At 32.7% G+C, this 21,494-nt stretch overlaps 1 protein-coding gene across 2 annotated transcripts in view; it reads right to left on the bottom strand.

Annotated features, from left to right (window-relative positions):
• Positions 1–3,042: 3,042 nt before the first annotated feature.
• The window catches only part of LOC147073847 (protein kinase C, brain isozyme-like), a 546,718-nt gene continuing 528,266 nt past the window's right edge, over positions 3,043–21,494 (bottom strand). For both annotated transcript variants that reach the window (XM_085944926.1, XM_085944925.1), the window contains exons 7-14: positions 20,245–20,362; positions 19,630–19,872; positions 17,419–17,592; positions 16,011–16,102; positions 14,837–15,038; positions 6,594–6,782; positions 4,103–4,243; positions 3,043–3,705 (exon numbers count right to left, since the gene is read on the bottom strand). In XM_085944926.1, the coding sequence (XP_085801052.1) occupies positions 3,553–3,705; positions 4,103–4,243; positions 6,594–6,782; positions 14,837–15,038; positions 16,011–16,102; positions 17,419–17,592; positions 19,630–19,872; positions 20,245–20,362 (1,312 nt within the window). In that variant the 3' untranslated portion in view covers positions 3,043–3,552. The remainder of the gene's footprint in view (positions 3,706–4,102; positions 4,244–6,593; positions 6,783–14,836; positions 15,039–16,010; positions 16,103–17,418; positions 17,593–19,629; positions 19,873–20,244; positions 20,363–21,494) is intronic.

A 21,494-nucleotide genomic window follows, 5' to 3' on the forward strand; every position in this document is an offset into this window, starting at 1 on the left:
GTTTAGAAAAAAAATATACAGTGTTCTCAAATAAATAAATACAAATAATGCGTAAATTTTTTTAACAACTCAATAACCCTTTTATAACGAAAAATAAACAATTATAATAAAAAATAATGTTGAAAAAATACGATTAACAAATTAAATAAATTATCAGTGGCGGATATATAAATATATATTTAATATTAATGGACATATGTTTTGGGCAATATGGAGATAAATATTTCGGAAGCTAGCAAAGATAAAGTCGGTAGATACATATTGTAGCATTATAATGCGTTGGCTGATTGCAGGTATTAATTTGTTGATTTAAAAAATCCTTTCTATCAGTGTCTATGCATAATGGCTTTTCAGCAAGGTAGTAATAATTTATCAGTCTGTATATAGAATCTGGGATTTTAAATTTAATAATGTTTTGATCAATTGTTTACGCTAAATAAAAAGTTATATTTCGACTGCGGAAAGGAAAAAGGGCATAATCCACACAAATCAAATTTTACAGGAGGCACAAAAACGTATTTATTATGGTTTTCAGTCAATGTTAAAATACAAAATAGATACTACCTTAAAATGCATAATAATTTTGGTTTTTATATTCCTAATTTGATATTAATTATTGTGTTAATTAAAAAAAAAACCAACAAAAATTATGGTTAAATCGTTTTTCCTGTCACTTCCTTCCTTTTTTTTTTTTGAAATTGTTAGCTAAATTTAAATAAATCGGCATTTGCAGCTTACATCCTTTGGACGCAATGTTTATTTAGTCGTCTACAATGTTATTATGCAATAAAACTAGAAAACAAGAAAACTGAGGGTTACGCTCTTTTTACTTTTTACAGTCGATTTAAAAAAGAAATTTTGAACAGAAAAAATATTTAACACATAAAAATTCGAATTATTTTAATGTAATAATGAAAGTATGAGATAATAAACACATTTTGTTTAAATACAATGGAATGTTGAAGTAATTTAAATATTTGAGAAAAATAATATAACATAACGGCTGTCCGAAATTAATTTTATATATCACTTTGGAACAAACATTTAAAATTTATTTGTTCACTTATTACAGTGAATTAGTGATAAATGAAGATTGAGGTCCGGCTTGAAGCTACTGTCACCAAAATTTATAAATATTTTTGATAATTCTGTATTTATTTAAAAACAGAAATAAGTCGAAAATAATTGTAAATGTTTTATAGTAAATATCAATAAAAACTTACTCGTCTAGAACTACCTAACTCACATATTGTTCAATGTTTGAAAAAATTCAACCTTACATTATTGAAAATATCAAGAGAGGATGAGATTCTAGAGTTCTAGAGTCTAACGCTCTTAGTAGTCTATCAGTATAATGTCCGCGCTCAGTTTAAACGTTAGTAAGGCTACATAATATGAAGAAAAGATCTAATTAATCACTATAGATTTATTAATTGGTCGAAAAATAAATGAAAATAAACTCATTATTTAATGATCGTTCCAAAGGGATAAAATAAATATCAAAGGATACCACTTAAATGCAAATAAATATCATTTAATATTTAATTCATTAATACGTTTCATATTGATATTAAATATTTGACACTATGCATGTGACAGAATCGAATGTGTCATGTTCAGGGCACGAAATAGACCGGAGCGCCGTTCCGGTACGTAAAATTGATAAAATTATCGCTCCGTCTCGTGGAAAAAATAATTTGACCGTCTGAGCGAGATAGGTTATATAACAAAAATCTAACAAACTTATTTTTATAAAATACACATAGAATTTGATAACTATGTTAGTATCTTCAGAAAGTTGGCGAGCGTTCCGGTTCGTAAACTTTTCCATTTCGAGCGCTGGTCATGTTTAGTTCTTATATTACTTGCAAGGGCCAGAATTGTCAGAGTTATTTGATAGACACATCTTACATCAACTAAGTTTTATAGTAATGTCAAAATAATGGTCTAACAATCTAAAGTTATTAAAAATGTTGAATATTTTTTTTCTGATTGATTGTTAAACTATTTATATATAATATAACCTCTGTATATCAGGATTTGACTAATCTTCTGACAATAATCAGTGTTTTCCAACAAGCAGTAATAAAGTGTTTGAATTAGAATAATTGGGAAAATATTAACAAAATCGTCTCACTTCTGTCTAAAAAAATATAATATAGATTTAGAAAGACGCAATGAAAAATGAAAATATTGTCTATATGAAAACGATGCAATCTAACACAATGCTTTTGAAATGGGTGGACTGAAATAATTATTTGATTCGTGAAACTAGTTATTTTGAACTTTTTCAGATGATAGACAATGCATGCGATTTGACACAACACCAAGAATGCAAAAACAACGATATTATTATAAAATATTTGCAATGTGATATTTTATTGAGTGGACCCATAGAATTTTATATATTTATTAATTATTTAAATCTCTGAATCCTTCAAGTAATTTGGCAATATCATTGAATTATTTTGTTTTACAAAAATATTATTACGAACTCGATGACTTATAATAAAAATAAGAAACTCAAAATAAGAGAGCGTATTTTTTTAACACTTATAGAGAGATATAAAAATTTAGTAAACGATAATACAATGAAAAATAAGACCGATGACGGTTTGTACAGATAGCACATTAGATTGATTTAAAAATGAGCAATTTACATAAATTACTGCAGCTTAGTGTACATTGACAAGATACATTTAAATGTATTCAAAAAAATTTAAAATAATATATAAAAAAGCTCTTGTTTAATGTACATATTAAAAATAATAATAAAAAAATACTGAATTTACTATGTAAGTAAAAATTATCTACAAATAATAATTTTGCCTTAATAATTTTAACAATAAAAATGTCAAATTAACCAATAAATCATTTCACAATAAAATTTTAAATATTATGGACAGTATCCTAAATAATACATTACTATGTTGGAAGGTTAGAATCGTTAAATTTAAAAATGTCAAACGCAAGGTACGTTTGACAAAAAAAAACATGATTAACTATAGAAAGAAATATACTGATATAACTATGTTTTTTTTTATAATCTACATCTACTTAAATAAATATAAAATAGAACATAATAATTCTGCTCACTAGGCATTTATTTTAAATATCGTTGACTCACTGCAAAAAGTTACCGAGTAATATTTTTTTGAACATAAGTTTCACTTATGTTACACATTATATCTGAGTCCATATCTTATAATATTCATTCACAAAGATCATTCACTGATCAAAATATAATATGTACTGAATGATACTCATATTCTACAAAAAAATGTTAGCAGGTAGCTTTTCGCGACAAACGACGTACGTAAAGTAAGATCTTAAAAGAGTATTATCAAAGTATTATTTCCTTTTAAAGGACGAGAGCTCTGCATCCATTTTGTAAATATAATTTAATTTTTCGGAGCGGCAATGGTTAAATCGTCGAACGTAGCGATAGGTAAACGGAGCTCAGCTTCCATGCCGTTGTCATTTCTTAAAAGAAAGCGGCTACACCAAAATATGAAATGGAACTGGTGATCCAGAAGTTGCGAGAAAACAATATTAGACATGCTGGATGTACTCCGGGTTGAGGAAGGAGAATCCCATGAACTCGGTCTGGTCGAGATTCATCATGAACAGTTTGTCGGTGGGAGTCAGGTCTGTCTTCTCGCTTGTGAACTGCTTGTCAAAGTTGCTCACATCCTTTCGATGTTTCTGTAATGAGAAAATAGAAAAGTTATAATGTGCTGTGTGCAAAGATGTTGAAAAAAACCTTCTTCTATGGAGATGGAACCTAAATGCATGAAATTGAAGCAAAAAAAGAACCACTCGTCCTCTGATTAAGCTAGCTACACTCGCATTGCAGGTTCATTTGCAGTAGACATGGGAACTGAGTCACTTAGAAGTGTTCCAGAGACTTTAGTTCAATTTATAGATAGTGATCCGTTTGGACAGATTTGTACAAATGAGACATTTGTTTCAGTATGTTTCATATTAAATGTTTCGGTTAGACGATAAAGCGATAATCACCATGACGGGAGCCGACCTCCAATAGGAGATGGCAAAAGACGAAGATTAAGATATAGAAAATATGAATGTTGAAATGACTCACAATCTTGGGCTTGAAGGGTGGTTGAACCTCACGGCTCTCGATACGCTCCCAATCGATACGGCGGAAGAAGGCGTGTCCCCGGACATCCTCCTCGCCCCGGGCACCGCAACCCAATCGCTTCACAGGATTCTTCGTCAGCAACTGAAATATTAATAATTACAATTTAAAATTACATTCTAACATAGTAGTTAATAATTGAGAAACAAGACACAACTGTGACATTTTTACTAGGGTTTGTCGTATCACTTCTAAAGTACTATCATCAGATGAAGATGCCAGTGCATTTCGGGATATAAATCAATCACTGTGTCTTATAGTTTTTAGCAGAGCGTTGGATCGGATGGACCTTTTTTTGAGTTGCTCAGCTCTGGGACCTAATACTTGGTCCAGCTCCGCTCCAGGTAAAAAGTTTTCATAGTAATATGTGGACATTGTAGACAAATGTTAAAAAAATAAGTAGGTACTTAGTTTTAACATAAGGTTTATTATTATTTATTCGTCGTTTTAATTAATTTTATAAAATAAAATTTCCGACAGCAAAGCATTGTCACCAAAACTGTACCTATGCAAAATTTCGCTGATCGATAATGTAAGAAATACACGACGGATCATTTTTAAATCTCTACCATAATTTGCCTTGTTTCGTTACCAACAGTGACATCTATATAATATTATTTTGTTTCAATAACTTCGATGTTTGACGTCATGGCCTGGCGCCACATAATTGGCTTTTGCGCAGTATACTTACGTAATATCACTGTTATGAGAGGACCCCTTTAATCCGAGTAAAGGACATTATATTATTATGACTGATTTATTATGGGTTTTTGGTGTTGTACTTGTGTGGCTTATGGTAGTTGTGGATTTGAATCCGTAATCCAAGATGCATCGTATTAAAGAGTCATAAATTATTGTTAAAAATTCAATGTTAAGGGGGGACATGCTCGTCGAAGGTCAAAATTGAGTTTTTATTGTATATTCAAACCATGATCCTGGACACTCCTTAAGCGTTGTAGATGATCTATTTATATAATTTTGAAGCCTTATTATTTTTTATAGTTATTTTAAACATTTGATAACTGCATGAAGTATTTTTGTTACATAAAATAGTATTCTTTTAAACCTCTCGCTCTAATGTTTTAGAATATAGTCATATTTCGGTACATAACTGTGCAGTGGTGTTAAGATTTTTTACATTTATTAATTTTTAAACGCATTTATAAAACCATTAGTATAATTTATTACGAGATAATTTTTGTAAAATATTCACGATAAAAAATTATATTGATAATCTCTGTGATCCCAAATTTGACAAGAATTAGGCATTTTATTATTCAAAAAATCGGCAAGATTAACACATTTCAAGATGATTCTAAAGATATTTATTATAAGCTATGTCTTTGACCATTCAAGTGTGATAAACATCTTATGAATAATGATTGCTTTATAATAATTATTGACCTAAGAATAAGGTAGTGTTTTTTTGAAATACGCCATTTATTTTGTCATTCCCTAGTGGTTTAGCTACAACATACGGCCGTAGCCATAAATTGACAAACTATAATTGAAGTAGGGAGTAAAATGATATTAACGCGCGTGTTTGAACATGTACCGTTTAAAAAAAAATAAAAAAAAATTCGGTTAGGTACATGTTCAAACACGCGCGTTAACATAATTTTACTCCCTACTTTAATTATAGTTTGTCATTTTATGGCTACGGCCGTATGTTGTAGCTTAACCACTAGGGAATGACAAAAGAAATGGCGTATTTCAAAAAAACACTACCTTATTCTTAGGTCAATAATTATTATAAAGCAATCATTATTCATAAGATGTTTATCACACTTAAATGGTCAAAGACATAGCTTATAATAAATATCTTTAGAATCATCTTGAAATGTGTTAATCTTGCCGATTTTTTGAATAATAAAATGCCTAATTCTTGTCAAATTTGGGATCACAGAGATTATCAAAATAATTTTTTATTGTGAATATTTTACAAAAATTATCTCGTAATAAATTATACTAATGGTTTTATAAATGCGTTTAAAAATTAATAAATGTAAAAAATTTTAACACCACTGCACAGTTCTGTACCGAAATATGACTATATTCTAAAACATTAGAGCGAGAGGTTTAAAAGAATACTATTTTATGTAACAAAAATACTTCATGCAGTCATCAAATGTTTAAAATAACTATAAAGAATAATAAGGCTTCAAAATTATATAAATAGATTATCTACAACGTTTAAGGAGTGTCCAGGATCATGGTTTGAAAATACAATAAAAACTCAATTTTGACCTTCGACGAGCATGTCCCCCCTTAAGACATGAAACATTTCTTAATGATTGGCAAAAATACTAAAATTTGATTTCAAATGCAAGTCAGCTAGCCACAACAATTAAGAATTGCTAGATACCACTTTTTCAGATTTACATTGTAATTAAGTTATTATCTCATTATGAATAATTGATCAAAATGAACTCACTCCTTTACAAACTTCCTTTGCCTCCTTGCTGAGGGTCTTGGGGTAGCTGACATTGTGGTCGGTAATGGCCGCGAAGAGTTCCTCTTCATCTTCTCCATCAAATGGTGGCTGGCCAACCAACATCTCGTATAGGAGTACACCATACGCCCACCAATCCACCGAACGACCATACGGTTGGTATAATATGATCTGAAAGTAATAATGATTGTGAGACATTAAGTATAGACTATCCGCCATAAGAAGTTAGATAGCTAAATCAAACATGCCATTCCTGACTTTTGTCATATGTAACATCCATAAATCAGTCAACCACATAGTTTGACTATAAATTCACGACACTGTCTTTTGATAATTTGTTTTTACTGAATTGATTTCATCATCCGAACACAGCTCAAGAATACTACAAATCAAAAAAAAAAACCATTAAAATTAAAATGCCACCAATGCTCGTAAAATTTTACATCGTGTTGACAAATATCGCGTGGTACTGTGCTAAATTCTATTGGCGACTGCCTAGGTAGTACGTAGGTACATAATATTATATACAAGTTATATGCCATTCTAATTCAGATTGAGTATATTTAGGTTAGGTTAGGTTAGGTTTAATTTAATTTTAATATACAGGAGGACCTCGACTTTCGCACATAATTGGTTCCTGAAAAGGTGTGCAAATGTTGAATGTTCGAAAGTAGAGGGAAGTAAAAAAAATTAAATTGTGTGTATTTTGAAATATTTATTTATCAAGTAAATATAAGATGTTTAAGAGACATGTTTAAGTGAGGTTTGCGGGTGTTTCCCTTAAAAAGTTATCAAGAGTTAGCTCTTTGCCACGATTCTTTTTCTTATTTTAAATAAAATATTTTAAATGGTAAATCATTAACTTTTTAATATTGCTTAACTGCTGGCACGAAATGTAAAGTGAACCAATCTTTTAATATTAACGCAGTAAACCCAGGTTTTTTTATTTGATTACTGTAAGCAATTCTTTATCCTTCCCTTTCAATGCTCTGGGATTTTCTGGTTGATAAATTAACATTGGCATCAATTTTAAATCACCAGCCAAGTTTCCACCAAGAAGCAATGTCAATCGGTTTTTAGAAGGTCTATGCCCTGGGACAACTGATTCTTCCTTAGATAAGAATGTACGACTAGGCATTTTTTTCCTAAATAAACCTGTGTCATCTACATTAAATATTTGGCTAGAGGAATATTCTCCATCTTCAATAATTTTGGATAATGAGGAAATAATTCTTTTGCAGCATCTTTATCCGCATCAGCCGATTTTCCAGTGAATTTAATATAAACCAACTGTTACTTGCTTGAAAAATCGTGTTAGAATCTTCTTTTTCTAGCCTTCCAATCTTTGTACAAACTAAGATCCTTCGCTTGAATAATTGAAATATTCAGAGGGACATCTTTTTGATGTTGGTCGTCGATCCATGATGACAAATATTTTTCCATTTCATCCATTACTATGCCGTGTCCTTTAGAAACAACCTTTAAAGATAATATATTTCCACAATTTTGAACGTATTCCTTAATTTTATTTTTATTTTTCAAAATTGAACATATCATAGTAGACCTGTTTGTATCATACGAACGTCCGATTGAAGCAAAAGATTCACCGCAATCAGAACGTCATGTGAAGTTTATAAGTCCTTGATTTCTTTTTGTTCGTATCAACACTGCAGTTTTTCCGTTTCTCACTCATGTTTATAAATTTTTAGGGTGAAGTATTTCAAATGAAGAAAATTAGCAAAACGCACAACATGACACGCCCGCACGCGCTCCTGCGCAAGACACCTATCCTAGCTAGCTCACAAGCAAAGTGACGGGTGCGAGCAGGATGCAAGTGACGCAAGAAATGCACTTGCATGTGAGCGAGCGAGAAAGGGATATCTTAACCCCAGGGCCAGCGCGACGTTTTAAAAAAACGATTTTTTTTGAAATGTGCGAAATAGCGAATTGTGCGAAAGTCGAACGTTCATAAGTCGAGGTCCGCCTGTACAGTTAATCTTATTGACTGAGGGTACCTACTTGAAAGAAATTAGATCTATATTGAGAATCTCCTATTTATTATTATCCTACAGCTTTCCCGGGTTTTGGCAAGCGATTGTGTGCCTTATTCGCTATGTCCGATGGGTTCAAAAAAATAATCGGTTCTCGGATCGTTTAAAATGGGTTTTTGTCACCACCCACCTGTAGGTAGGTGTCTTCGCCTAATAAATTAATTAGTAATAAGCCGACATGTAAACCTGATCTCTAACTATACGGCTTAGTAAAACGCCTAAAACGCTTCCTTGTCTAATCATATATAATGGTTTATCTGTTCACAGGTTTTTACGCTACCCGTTCGGTATGTAAACATATCGAACGGGGCATCGATTGCTACGAACAAGGTAATACAGTATAAAAGAATGATGGATGTGAAATTGCCTTGTTCTGCACAATAAAACCTGTGATTATGTAATATAAAATGTTAGATATAAGTTTATTATGTAATTGTACATTAGTATAAATGGGGAAGAAGGATTGCCAACATAAAGACGAGGAATGCCGTCGCGAGAGATTATTATAAGAGTGTATAAGTGTAATTAATATATTTTGTAATAGTATGAAAGAAGAAGAATAACTGTTAACATAAAGAAGAAGAACGCGGTAGCGAGTGATTAGTATTAAAAGTGTATATAAATAATTAATATGTCTTGTGGGACACACTAATCGAATAATATTTCAATCCGTAAAATCGTTAATAATTAAACTAATAATTATAGAATCAATGTATAACATGGCAACACCGGCCAACGCGCGGGTATGTGTGCGTGTCGGTGTAAGAATGCTGCAAATGGCCATACTTAATTTATAACATGGCAACACCAGCCAACGCGTTGGTGTGTGTGCGTCGGTGTGTACGCAAAAATGTCTCGCGCACGCAAAAGAAAAACCTATTACTTCACTAGAGTCCTTTAAATTTAATTTTTATGAAATATTGTTCGATTTTTGTGTTCATAATTAGTATAGTTATCGTCTGTAATATAAAGCATGAGGAAATTCGCATATTTAAGAACGCATAAATTCTTGATTGCAACTAGCGCGGGCTTCGCTAATTTCTGATCAAATAAATTAAAAACACGACCTTTATGCAGCTGTGCGGTGTAAAAACAGCGGCTAAAAATAAGGCAATGCGGGGAAAATATCGCCGATCGATATACTCTTGCACATTGACACCGAATTTCCTTTACGTGAGGTAGTATCTTGCTATTTTTGGAAATAGTAAAATATTATTTCATATTACTATATAAGACGTAGTTTTAAGAATAAATTGTTATTACTATAAATGTAAAATTGTAAAAGGTAAAGGCAACAGACAGGTTTTACGACGTAAAATCACAAATGTTTATGTGAAGGTCGATGGATAATAATTACAGAGCCTATTATTATGTTAATAGGTACCTAGTAAGTAGTTGTAAATGCATGTAATTTAAACGCTAATCAAATCGTGTGTTTACTCCTGGCATAAGACTAAAACCGCGAGTTTATGCCGGAGATAGCTATTTAAATGCTCTAAATAAATTCATATAAAATCCATAGAATTAGATAGACGATATTTTATAACGTCAATATATCCATCCACGTGCACAGAATATATTATCTCTTGATACTTGGTCCTTCTGACAAACCAGTAAATTCTTATTAAATAAACAAGAGGTAACATGTAGTACGAATTAACGGACATAGTAGAATCTTTGGTCACCCCTTCTCAAACTCTTTGGACCAATTAGAACAAGGGAGGCTGCTATAAAAGAGGGCGCATCCGAGAGATTTTTATCAGTCTACCGGATCATCCCTCGGGAACAACATCTTCTCTACTAGCAGCCTCTCTTCAACCAGTCTCACCAGCCTCGCCGCGCATCTCTTCGCATACTCTAGACGCTGAAGTACTACCCGGTGGAATAATTTCATCCCGTTTACTTACGGGTGAGATTAATTTCTCGCATATTCACCCGCAGTAAACGTGTCTGTCGCCTCACCTGCATCGTACGAATATTGTACCAGAAATATAAACGGAACGTGTACATTGGAAAAAGAAAATAAACAGAGTTAAAGCACACTCTCAAGAGAAAAGAAATATCGTCTTTATTTTTATTAATAACCCCTCACCGACTGAGCTGAAATACATCAACGAACTGCGCAGTGGCGTATCGTTGAGGGGGTGTTTTCCATAGTTGACAGCCGCATGATTAATTTCCAGTAGAATTCGGTGATTTTTGTTCATTTCCCGATACATTTTCCAGCGACACGCGACTTTATTGACAACTGATTATGTCGGGAATTTATTTTTTCGCAATGTTTGCAACACTCAAACGAACTCACCAAAGATGGTCGCTTTAAATTTAAAATGCGTTTTAACCGATATATACAAACAATTTTCACAAACTAATCATAATAAGATTAACCGATAAACATGTTAGAACTGATTTATTTAAATTTTTATGAATTAAGTTCTTTGTTTTAAGTTAAGTTTCTAACCTCTGACGGAAAGAAAGTCTTTTGACACTACGTATTTATCATGCTATGTATACTAAACTACATTATTTCAATTTACTAACCACATATTTACTTATCGGATGCATTCGAGTGGCTATAATTCGAAGCGAGTACAATTTTATAAAACTCAATACAGTCACAAAAAAATCACTTTTAAAACTAGCATCCGTCATTCTTAGGTAGTTGTTTATGTAAAAAACGATAGGTGATATTATTTATGTCTCATAATGATTTAAAAATGCACAGCACTATATAATAAGTCACATTTATAGCAAGTACCTATAGATAACTATAATTATTCAAATAAATAATAACATTTATACGAATTCCGATTAAAAACAGTTCATTTTATCCGCGGGCATATTTTCGCATTTTGACGATCAACTATGCGATCAACCATAGAATAATATTTCAAAATTTGATAACGTTACATTTTTTTTATGGCTGTTAAATGATAATTTTTTTAAACCAATGAAACTTATATACATTCAATTAGCTCATATAACCCAAAAATATTTAAAAGGTATTCAAGTATAATTGGTGTTATAATATACATATTATTTAACCAGGATTAACCAGGATCAATCCACTGCTGGATGAAGAGTGCCGCAACCTGATTCAACTACGAATTTGTGATATTATACCTATTTCTTTCATCCTTATCGACATCGATCTGAACCAATCCACTGCTGGATAAAGGCCTCCCTAGCCTGATTCTACTCCTTTCTGTCATTTGAATTGCTGTATTTATCAAAATCGGTGATATTATATTTATCTACATATTCATATCGTCATCATCATCATCAACCAGGATCAATCCACTGCTGGATAAAGGCCTCCTTACCCTGATTCTACTCCTTTCTGTCATTTGAATTGCTGTATTTATCAAAATCGGTGATATTATATTTATCTACATATTCATATCGTTATCATCATCATCATCAACTAGGATCAATGCACTGCTGGATGAAGGATTCCGCAGCCTGATTCTACTACTAGCGGTTAAACGAATATGTGATATTATACCTATTTCTATCATCCTTATCAACATCAACCTGAACCAATCCACTGCTGGATAAAGGCCTCCCTAGCCTGATTCTATTCCTTTCTGTCATTTGAATTGCTATATTTATCAGTGACATTATTATCTACCTATCTATATATAATGCCATTATTATGACGAGCCTTAATAAATCCACTACTGGATGAAGGCCTCTCTACGTTGATTGTATTCTTGGCAGTATTGAATTTCTATATTTATTAAAAATGCTAATGTCATTTATCTACATATTCATATCGTCATCATAATCATCATCATCATCAACCAGGATCAATCCACTGCTGGATGAAGGGTTCCGCAACCTGATTCTACTACTAGCGGTTAAACGATTGCTACATTTATCAAAATTGTTGCAATTATATTTACCCATTCGTAATATCGTCATTATCATCATCAACCAAGATCAATCCACTGCTGGATGAAGGTTATCCCAACCTAATTCTACTCTACTTGGTCATATAAATTGCTATATTTTTTAAATTTGTGATTTTATATACCTACCCATTTTTATCATCATCAACCTGTATCAATACACTGCTGGATGAAGGCCTCTTTAAGCTGATTCCACATCTTTAGGTCTTATAAATTCCTATTCTTATCAGAATTGTTCTATTCCTCTCAGATATAATATGTATTGCTTCATTATTTATCAACATTTGTCTCGATATGAATGTCCCGCACCGGGAAACTATATTGTTTATGGTTAATTTTTAATTCAAATTTTGATTTTTTAAATATTATTCTATGGCTGCAAGCATTTATTTTTTATGGACAATGAAACAAAATAATGTTTGAATTTATTTTTTACACTGCTAACCTTCTATTATCTCAATGGGACCCAAAGGAGATTAATATCACGTGATATTGGATCGCTATTTATGATAATCACATAATATATTGCTTTATATTCGAATGATTGAGATGTATAATTATTTATCATATTTCACTGCACATATATTGTATTAAAATTAAAATATCAGTGGTAGCAATCGGCGATTGCCAGCTGTTCTGCTAGGCATAGCAGCCTAAGGTGGTTTAAGACGATATTGTGAAGGCCAGACTCCTGAATAGACTACGCATATGAGCCCATATTTATATTGGCAGTGACGATTTGCAAATCGTAAAACTGACAAATCAGCAAAATGTCAAACTGTCTAACGTGAATAAAGAACCCATCCCTATGGGAAAACTATGGCGCCATCTATGCATACTTCACAATTATATTAAAATCCAACACCGCCAAGCCGTCTGCAAGACCTAGCAAGACAGACTGGCGACCGCCAGCTGGTTCAGCTAGTATTGATTAATGTGGAAGATTACTTGAGGCGTCTAATTCCAAAAAGCGATAAGTCTACATTTGGTCAAAATCGAGAAAAAAATACGCACGTATTCTTTGTATAATTTTACACAATATGTATTGATCTATAAATTCCAAAACGCGACAAAACCCTACGAAAAAAAATATTTTAAGTCTCGATTGACAAAAAGCGCCAAGTCCGTGTTTCATATCGTCTCTGTTCTGGCAGAACACACTAACTGGAGAATACTAGTTTTGAGTAATTTGACTTTGAAGTTGTTACAATGTTTGAAATGGTCTATCATGTGAGTTTATTAAGTAATCGTAAAAAGGATGACTTTAAAATAAAGACTGTTTATTTATTAAGAAGGTTTCCAGACGGTAAAGTTTGAATTAAGGAACATTTTTGTATAACTAACTCAATATGTAATTTTTTCAAATTAGTGTCTTCTGCCAGAACAGTGACGATATTATTTAAAGCTTGGTTGATTTCGCGCGTATTTAAGTCAACCAATAAGGGAACGTTCAATATTAAAAAGGGCATCTCCCATGCTGTAGCATCTGGTAAACTCATGAGAGTGCCACGGAAATATGTGCCTTATGCGGAGTAAATTAAAAAGTGAAGTACAAATAGCGCCACGTCCAATTTTATTTTGCCTATATTTATTACATTTAAAAGTTTATCGGCTAAAAAAATTGCCATTTGGTTCTAATTTTGACATAGAATACAACGGAAAAAATAATCTCATGTTTAAGCAAATAATTGAAGCTTGAAACATAAAAACGTTGTTTCCCGAAAATATTGAATTGTGGACTTGTCGCTTTTTGTAATTAGGCGCTTCACTTACTGAAGTAAGTATGTGAGATGATTTTGAATATATATTTTTTTTATTGACTCTACAATCTGATGTGGATCTTTGGCCGTCTCACAAAGAGGTTTTTTAACAATTTTTTTTTAACGTGAAATGGATGTTAGTCATGTATACAACCTATTAGGTCTATAGCCTAGGTCCAAATACACATTGAAAAATAATATGTGAATTTTCCAGATCGAGGATTCGAACCAGATCCCACGACTTCATAAGCAGACATTTGACCACTCGTCCATTGCAGGCACCAAATTTTGAATATATACAAAGTGTATTTGGAAAATTATTTAGTTTTCTATAATCAGCTGTCTATAATAATGGTTCGGATTCAAAAATAATATTAGTATTGATCATAATATGAAAATCATTTGACTAATAACATTCCATAGAATAATGGGTGAGGGTTCTAGTCTCTTTTCCATGTCTAACATATACAGTATAGCATGACAGGAGATTGCAAATATGTCACCTCAGGAGCGATGTAATCTGGTGTCCCGCAGAATGTCTTGGTGGTTTTATCCCCGCTGATTCCCTCCTTGCACATTCCAAAGTCGGCTATTTTGATATGTCCATCTTGATCCAGGAGTACGTTATCCAGTTTCAAGTCTCGGTAGACGATGCCGCGCGAATGAAGGTAGAACAGACCGATTGCTATTTCACTGGCGTAGAATCTGAAGACCAAAGAAATAATATTATCACCCCACAACACCAAGTGCACAGAGAGACAATTTAATTATGTATAAGCAATTGAGTTTCTGTAAATTAGTAATAGTAATCAAATGATTTTTGGCGTCAATGTATCTTATTCACTACATATCGTCGGTTTATCTTGTAAACCTCGTAAATCCAAAAGAACTATTTTTAAACTTTGATTCGACACGAACTTACAAGGTTTCTGCAGATTTATTTTTCAAATTATTAGACGTGTTATGTGCGCAAGAATCTTACGCATAGGTACATATTCGATAATACTAGTTTATTCCATTAGATTTACAAGTTTTACATTTTTTTTTTTTTTTCGACCATGTCCGATCCTAATAGGTTCATATGGGCCTCCACAGAGTAGAGGTTTGTATTAACAGATTTTGTTTTTACGAGAAATGGATGTCAGCCACTTGCTCAATCTATTAGGTCCATACCCTGACTCACACACATATTGAAAAACAATATGTGTACTTGCCAGACCCAGGATTCGAACCTGGGACCCACGGCATGATAGTCCAACGCTTATGCCGCGCGGCCACCGTGGGCATTACAAAATAGGCTGGTGATAATTAAATTCCATAAGTGTTTCGCTGTACTGTCATATGACCCATCGATTTTAGTATTGTTGAATTATTAACTATTGAAAAATTAATATTGTGTGTTAGCAGTATTAAATGTATTATTTGTAAATAAATAAATAGATCGCGGTCTGCTGTTGTCTTGTTTTGGTTATTTATTTACTGAATGTTATTTACGATCTTACCTAATTATTAATCTAAACTTAATAATGTACCTATGTAATATACAAAGCTGTAAAGCTGGCATGTGAAGAAGCGGAGAGTAAACGTGTGAAGCTTACTATATTTTGACTTTTACTTCTGATACAATTCGATAGGATTTATATTAAATAATTAAATAATCAATAATCTATAACTTACACGGCTACGGGTTCCTTGAATTTGCCACATTGTTGAATTTGGAACATCAAGTCACCACCGTTTACATATTCCATCACAAAATAGAGGCGATCCTGAAAAAAAAACAACTTTCTTTGAAAGGCCATTACGATAATAATTATATTATTACCAATACAAGAATCAGGTAGTAAAAGAAGAAGAGTATGGATTAAAAAGTGCAGAAACACCTGCAGATATTTTTGTATGGTTTACTTAACTACATTTAACTGCCAGATTCGAGTTAACTCGTCAAAGCATGTATGTCGCATCAGGCCATGGACGAGTTAACTCGTGCGTTCTTGTAAAGTAAACGTCATAACTTCTGAATATATGTATTATGTTCTGTGTATATTTTCTAAACAATATTTATCATTCTGTTCCTATTTCATATTTTTTAAGGGATTTATTTTATTCCAAAAATAGCTGGCCTACAAGTGTCCACCTAATAAAAATTGGCTGACAGTGAAAAGGTTTAAAATATAAATTAGCTACGAAATAATATACATTCATGCACTAAATGAGCCTATTGGTTTCAAAGTCGGTTACCTCCATATTTCCGCCATTTTGAAAGAATCGCAAAAAACTGTCAAGCACACATTGGGGATTGCAAATAGAAAATTTCCTTTTTATATTAGTCAATAATAATAATTAGAAAAAGCAAATAGCAGAATTAAGTGACATGAAAATCATTGAAATTAATAAAAAACTTCATTTAAAGTTGGTTAACAAATAAAAAATGGTGACTGATGAATATAACTGATTTTGCAATTAACCTCCGGTTTAATATTATCATTCATTAAACACCAAAGCTGGATTTGATAGTATATGCATATTTATATGATGGGAAAGTACTAAGAGAACCAGACATCAAGAAGAATATATAAAAAACCGAATAAAGAAACCGAATTTGAAACACTAATAGCTTCAAAATGAAAACCTATATAAAAAGGTTGATGTAATTTATAATATATATTTCAAACATTGAAATCTACCTTCTATATAGTGGCCGACATGTCAGAGTGCTAGGGTTTTTAGATCTTGAGATTCTTTTAGTACATTGATCACATTAAGATTATGGTGTAAAATTCTGACAACTGCAGTTTGTTGGATTTTAAACATGTATGATATTTTATCCAAGGAGTCGCTAAAATTCATTTATCATCCACTGCCATCTATGTTTAACTGTCAAAACTGTAAAACTTAACTATTTCACTTATTATCACCGCAATCGGCCACCATATAAAAGTCGGACTATAATCTACTTTTATAAAAAGTGCTTGGATCATTTTCCTACAATTGTCCTGACGTTTGCTTTGATATTTAGATTGATCTCTACTATTTTTACAGGCCGGGCATGGTCAGCCTTGCAGGATTAAATATCATAATTTACCATGGTCTGGAAGCAGGAATGCAGCTGAACGAGGAATGGAGGCTTGCTTGAGAGGGCGAGAACTCGTTTCTCCACCATGGTACATTCAACATCATCGTCTTGAATTATAATATCCTTCTTCAATATTTTGATTGCGTACAGCTCGTCGGTACCTTTCCGCTCGGCCAACATAACCTAAAAATATTTCAAACATCATTTCAGTAAATAATGAAAAATGAATATATTTTTTTTATATGCTGACTAAATGCCAATTATTTATCTTTTCTTTGGAGATTCCAGAATTGCAAACCCATATGCTGCGTTTCCGCATGTCGATTTTTGTTGATCAAGAAATTTGTAGGAATGCTGAATATCAATTTGAGTTGAATCGATAGATGGCGTCAAATGAATTTGTTACGTCGTCAGTCATTATTTCTTCTGATCACTTCAAAAGTTTTTTGGATGAATACATCTTACTTAATTCAGCTAAAACACAAGGGCCCTCTAAGACAATGTTTCTTAACCATGTTTCTTTTTACATCCGCGGACCACAAAAAGTCAAAAAATGTTTTGCGGACCATCAACATTGGAATAAAATAATATATATTTATATTTACACTATTTTTGAAACAATTGTCGAAATATAATACAACCCCACTTCAAATGTTGGGTTTCTAGGTCTTTCTATGAAACGATTTATGACTATATTACAGTAGTGTCATTCATTCCGGAAATGACTTGTTAATAATTCATTGTGAACCCTTGTAGGTGCACGAGTTCTGAAAGATATTTATTACTAGAAATTTAATATAAGCTTTTAAAAATGGATACTAACCATTTTTGCGGCCCACCCAAAAATCTTTGCGGACCACCGGTTAAGAAACTATGCTCTAAGACACACAAGAGCCAACTAATCGCATTCAAATTGAAACAAGCTGTTTTCACTCAAATATTGATTCATAGTTGAATCAACTAAAAGTAGAAAGGTCCTCAACTCAAGGCCTGAACAAAAACGAACCATAAGTGCGAGTGAGAAAACATTCGGCACGCCTAGATTTCCGCAATATACATTAGAGCAGTGGTTCCCAAAGTTGACTGGGCCCTGACCCATCTAACAAAAATTTCCAATCTTGGGACCAACCTCTTAGCTGTCTTAGAGAAAAGAGGGTATAAATATTGGTAATGCTCAGATTCCTTAGTGGCGAGTCGTGGAACTACTTAATGTTGTCTTATTTGTTCTAATTGAAATAAAAAAAATATTTTTTATAAGTGTTACCAATATGAATGAAAGACTGTCGAAATAAGAAACACAACTTAAATACAAAAAAAAAATATTACTTAAATACCAACACCTGCAAGGTTTTATTACAATGTTATTTCAATGGGAAGGATGTATTTGTTTCTTATTTTTCTTCATTACAGTTTTAGCATCAACTTTAACTTTAGTTACTTTTAATCGCAGTGAGTTTGATATATCCAATTTATTTCGGTATTTAGTTTTAATGTTAACCATAGCCGAAAATCCGACCTCACATAGATATGAGGTAGTAAAGAGGAGGAGGACTTTCATAGCTTCATCGAACAGGCAAGGATAATTATCAGCAACTGAGAGCCAGAATTTCGTTAACTGTTTACGATTGAAACTATTTTTCAGTGACGTATATTCTGATAAATCAATGAGTTCTTCACTTGCTTTTGTTGACATACTAGTTGATAAGTCGTCTTGAAATGGGTTACAAATCCAACGCAACGAATCAAGCCATCTGTAGTGCATTGGCAATTCAAATTATTATTATTTTATCACAATATTTTCCGTAACTTAAGTTTATTTCAATTTTTAAGAATTATAAATAGTTGAATGAAATATCAAATTTATCACTTTCTATTTTTTTAAATTCATATATACAGTGGCGAGGGCCCACTCAATATTCGCTCGCGACCCACTTGTGGGTCGCGACCCATAGTTTGGGAAACCATGCATTAGAGTACTTAAGATAGAATTTCTACGGCTGAATTAAACAGACAAAAAAAAGACATGTGAAAACGCGGCATCATCCATATACACGAATTGATGAAAAAAATGTGAAATTCATTCTGCAAAGGAGGTTTTGAGACCGGAATACCAGTATTACAAGCGAAATATAAGGCGATCGACACACATCACTTGATATTGAAAGAATTTAAATATTTATCCTCTACATTGCACAACACAAGAAACAGATTTTATTGAACCTTTCCGAAAGATCCCTTGCCCAGCACCATGAGGAAGTTGAAATCGGAAGCTCTGATAATGTCCTTATTGGCCATGTTATGTGGCACGTCCTTATCAGCCCCCAGATTGGATCTCTTACTGATGGAGGTCTTTCTCATTTGCGTCTTGAGCTGCGCCAGATCGGTGCCTTCGTCAGGCACCGGAACATTGTAGAAGTCGCCTTCTTCTTGGGTAAGGAGTTTGAACCATCCATCAGCCTGAGCCTGTAACAAATGAATACCATGTTGTATAAGAAGCTCTTTCTAGGAGTTAGTTTTTAGTTCGTTTTTTTATTGAAGTAAGATGTTATGAATGTAACAAATAGTATCTAGAGTGCGGCTTCTATATCGAGACATATACGTCACGGAGGTCGTTTCTGGAACTAAAACTGTTGTAATTCCGCCAGCATGCAAAAAGCGTGTAGCGTAATACTGTAATCGTATATAGTGCCATGACGTAGATGTCAATATATAAAAGGCGCACAATAATGTGGAATAGTGTTTAAAATAATGGCATTTAGAAATATTGTGTTAAATGTCTCCGATGACAAGATTACTGGTCAAAAATGGTCTACAATATGCAGACTTGTCTGTTACCTTGATAATTTCTGATATCCCAAAGGAGAGAGACCCCATGAAGTCATTACGGGAAGTACGGTCCCAGTCCCACACCTCGATCAACAGACGCCTGTCCTTATCTTCAGGCTTCAGCTCACTGTAATCACAAAATCAGGATTTTTATTGTCACAATATCAAATTATGTCAGACATGACTGGTCATTTCCAGTAAATGTATAAATCTGGGACCAAATTTATTAGTAAAGGTACAGTGCAACTTTTATATCAAGTCTTCTAATATTATAACTATCATCCACCCGGGAATGGGACAATTGGACGCCAGGACAATTGGACGCCGCACTGTCATAGACACGTAAACAGAACGTAGACGAGGAATTTTAATCAGTTTCTATCTACTAATTAGTAGTTTTAATTCACTGTACTCTTAACATAATGTTTTTTTATTGCGGATTGAGAATTACCATGCCTTAGGCTTTATATAAAAATCTCTTTTTTCGTTAGAACATAAACATATGCACGATTAAATTATTATTTACGTGTGCATATTTAAATTCCCACCAGCCATTAAATCATAATATAATAATTTAAATATAAATAATAATATTAAATATTTTTTTAAAAAGTACCTAACGTCTATTTATTTTCGAATTGCGTGGCGTCCAGTTGTCCCGGCGCACAAATCGTCCTAGACCCATCCACCCCCCCCGGATTTACTTTCCCTGCGCCCATAATTCAGTCGATGTAGCGTGGAATTTTAAAAATATTAAAATGCCTAAATCTTTACGGTAGCAGACGAAGAACATTATTTAGAATGCAGTGAAGTATTTTGAGGATAAGAAACAGAAAAGGAAGCTTTTAAATTTCCTCTCAATAGTGCCATTTTGTAGGTGGTCGTAAGTATCAAGTCGTATGTTATTGTCAGATATTTGACACCAACAATATAAAATTAAAGTGCCACGGACCCGTAATTTTTGATCTCAATGCCATATGGCCATATCTTTCCAGTAAGACAGCTCACGGTGAGCTATGTTACGGCGAAATGTAATAGAAACAATTTACATGTAAACCCTTAAGATTTACCTTTTCCCAGCAAGGACACACAAGTCAAATGACACATATGACACTACTGAATATTTTCGCATTTGTTTTTCTTATGATGAGGAGAGATAATGGAAAAGGCAGTGCTCGAAATAGAAAATTCTTCAATATTAACATAGTAATCTAATTTTATGTATATTTTATAAAAACAAAAATGATTTTTTTTTGTTT

Source organism: Rhyacophila brunnea, unplaced genomic scaffold, assembly GCF_057557595.1.
Source record: "Rhyacophila brunnea isolate RB1 unplaced genomic scaffold, BYU_Rbru_1.0 scaffold_17, whole genome shotgun sequence".
Taxonomy (NCBI): domain Eukaryota; kingdom Metazoa; phylum Arthropoda; class Insecta; order Trichoptera; family Rhyacophilidae; genus Rhyacophila; species Rhyacophila brunnea.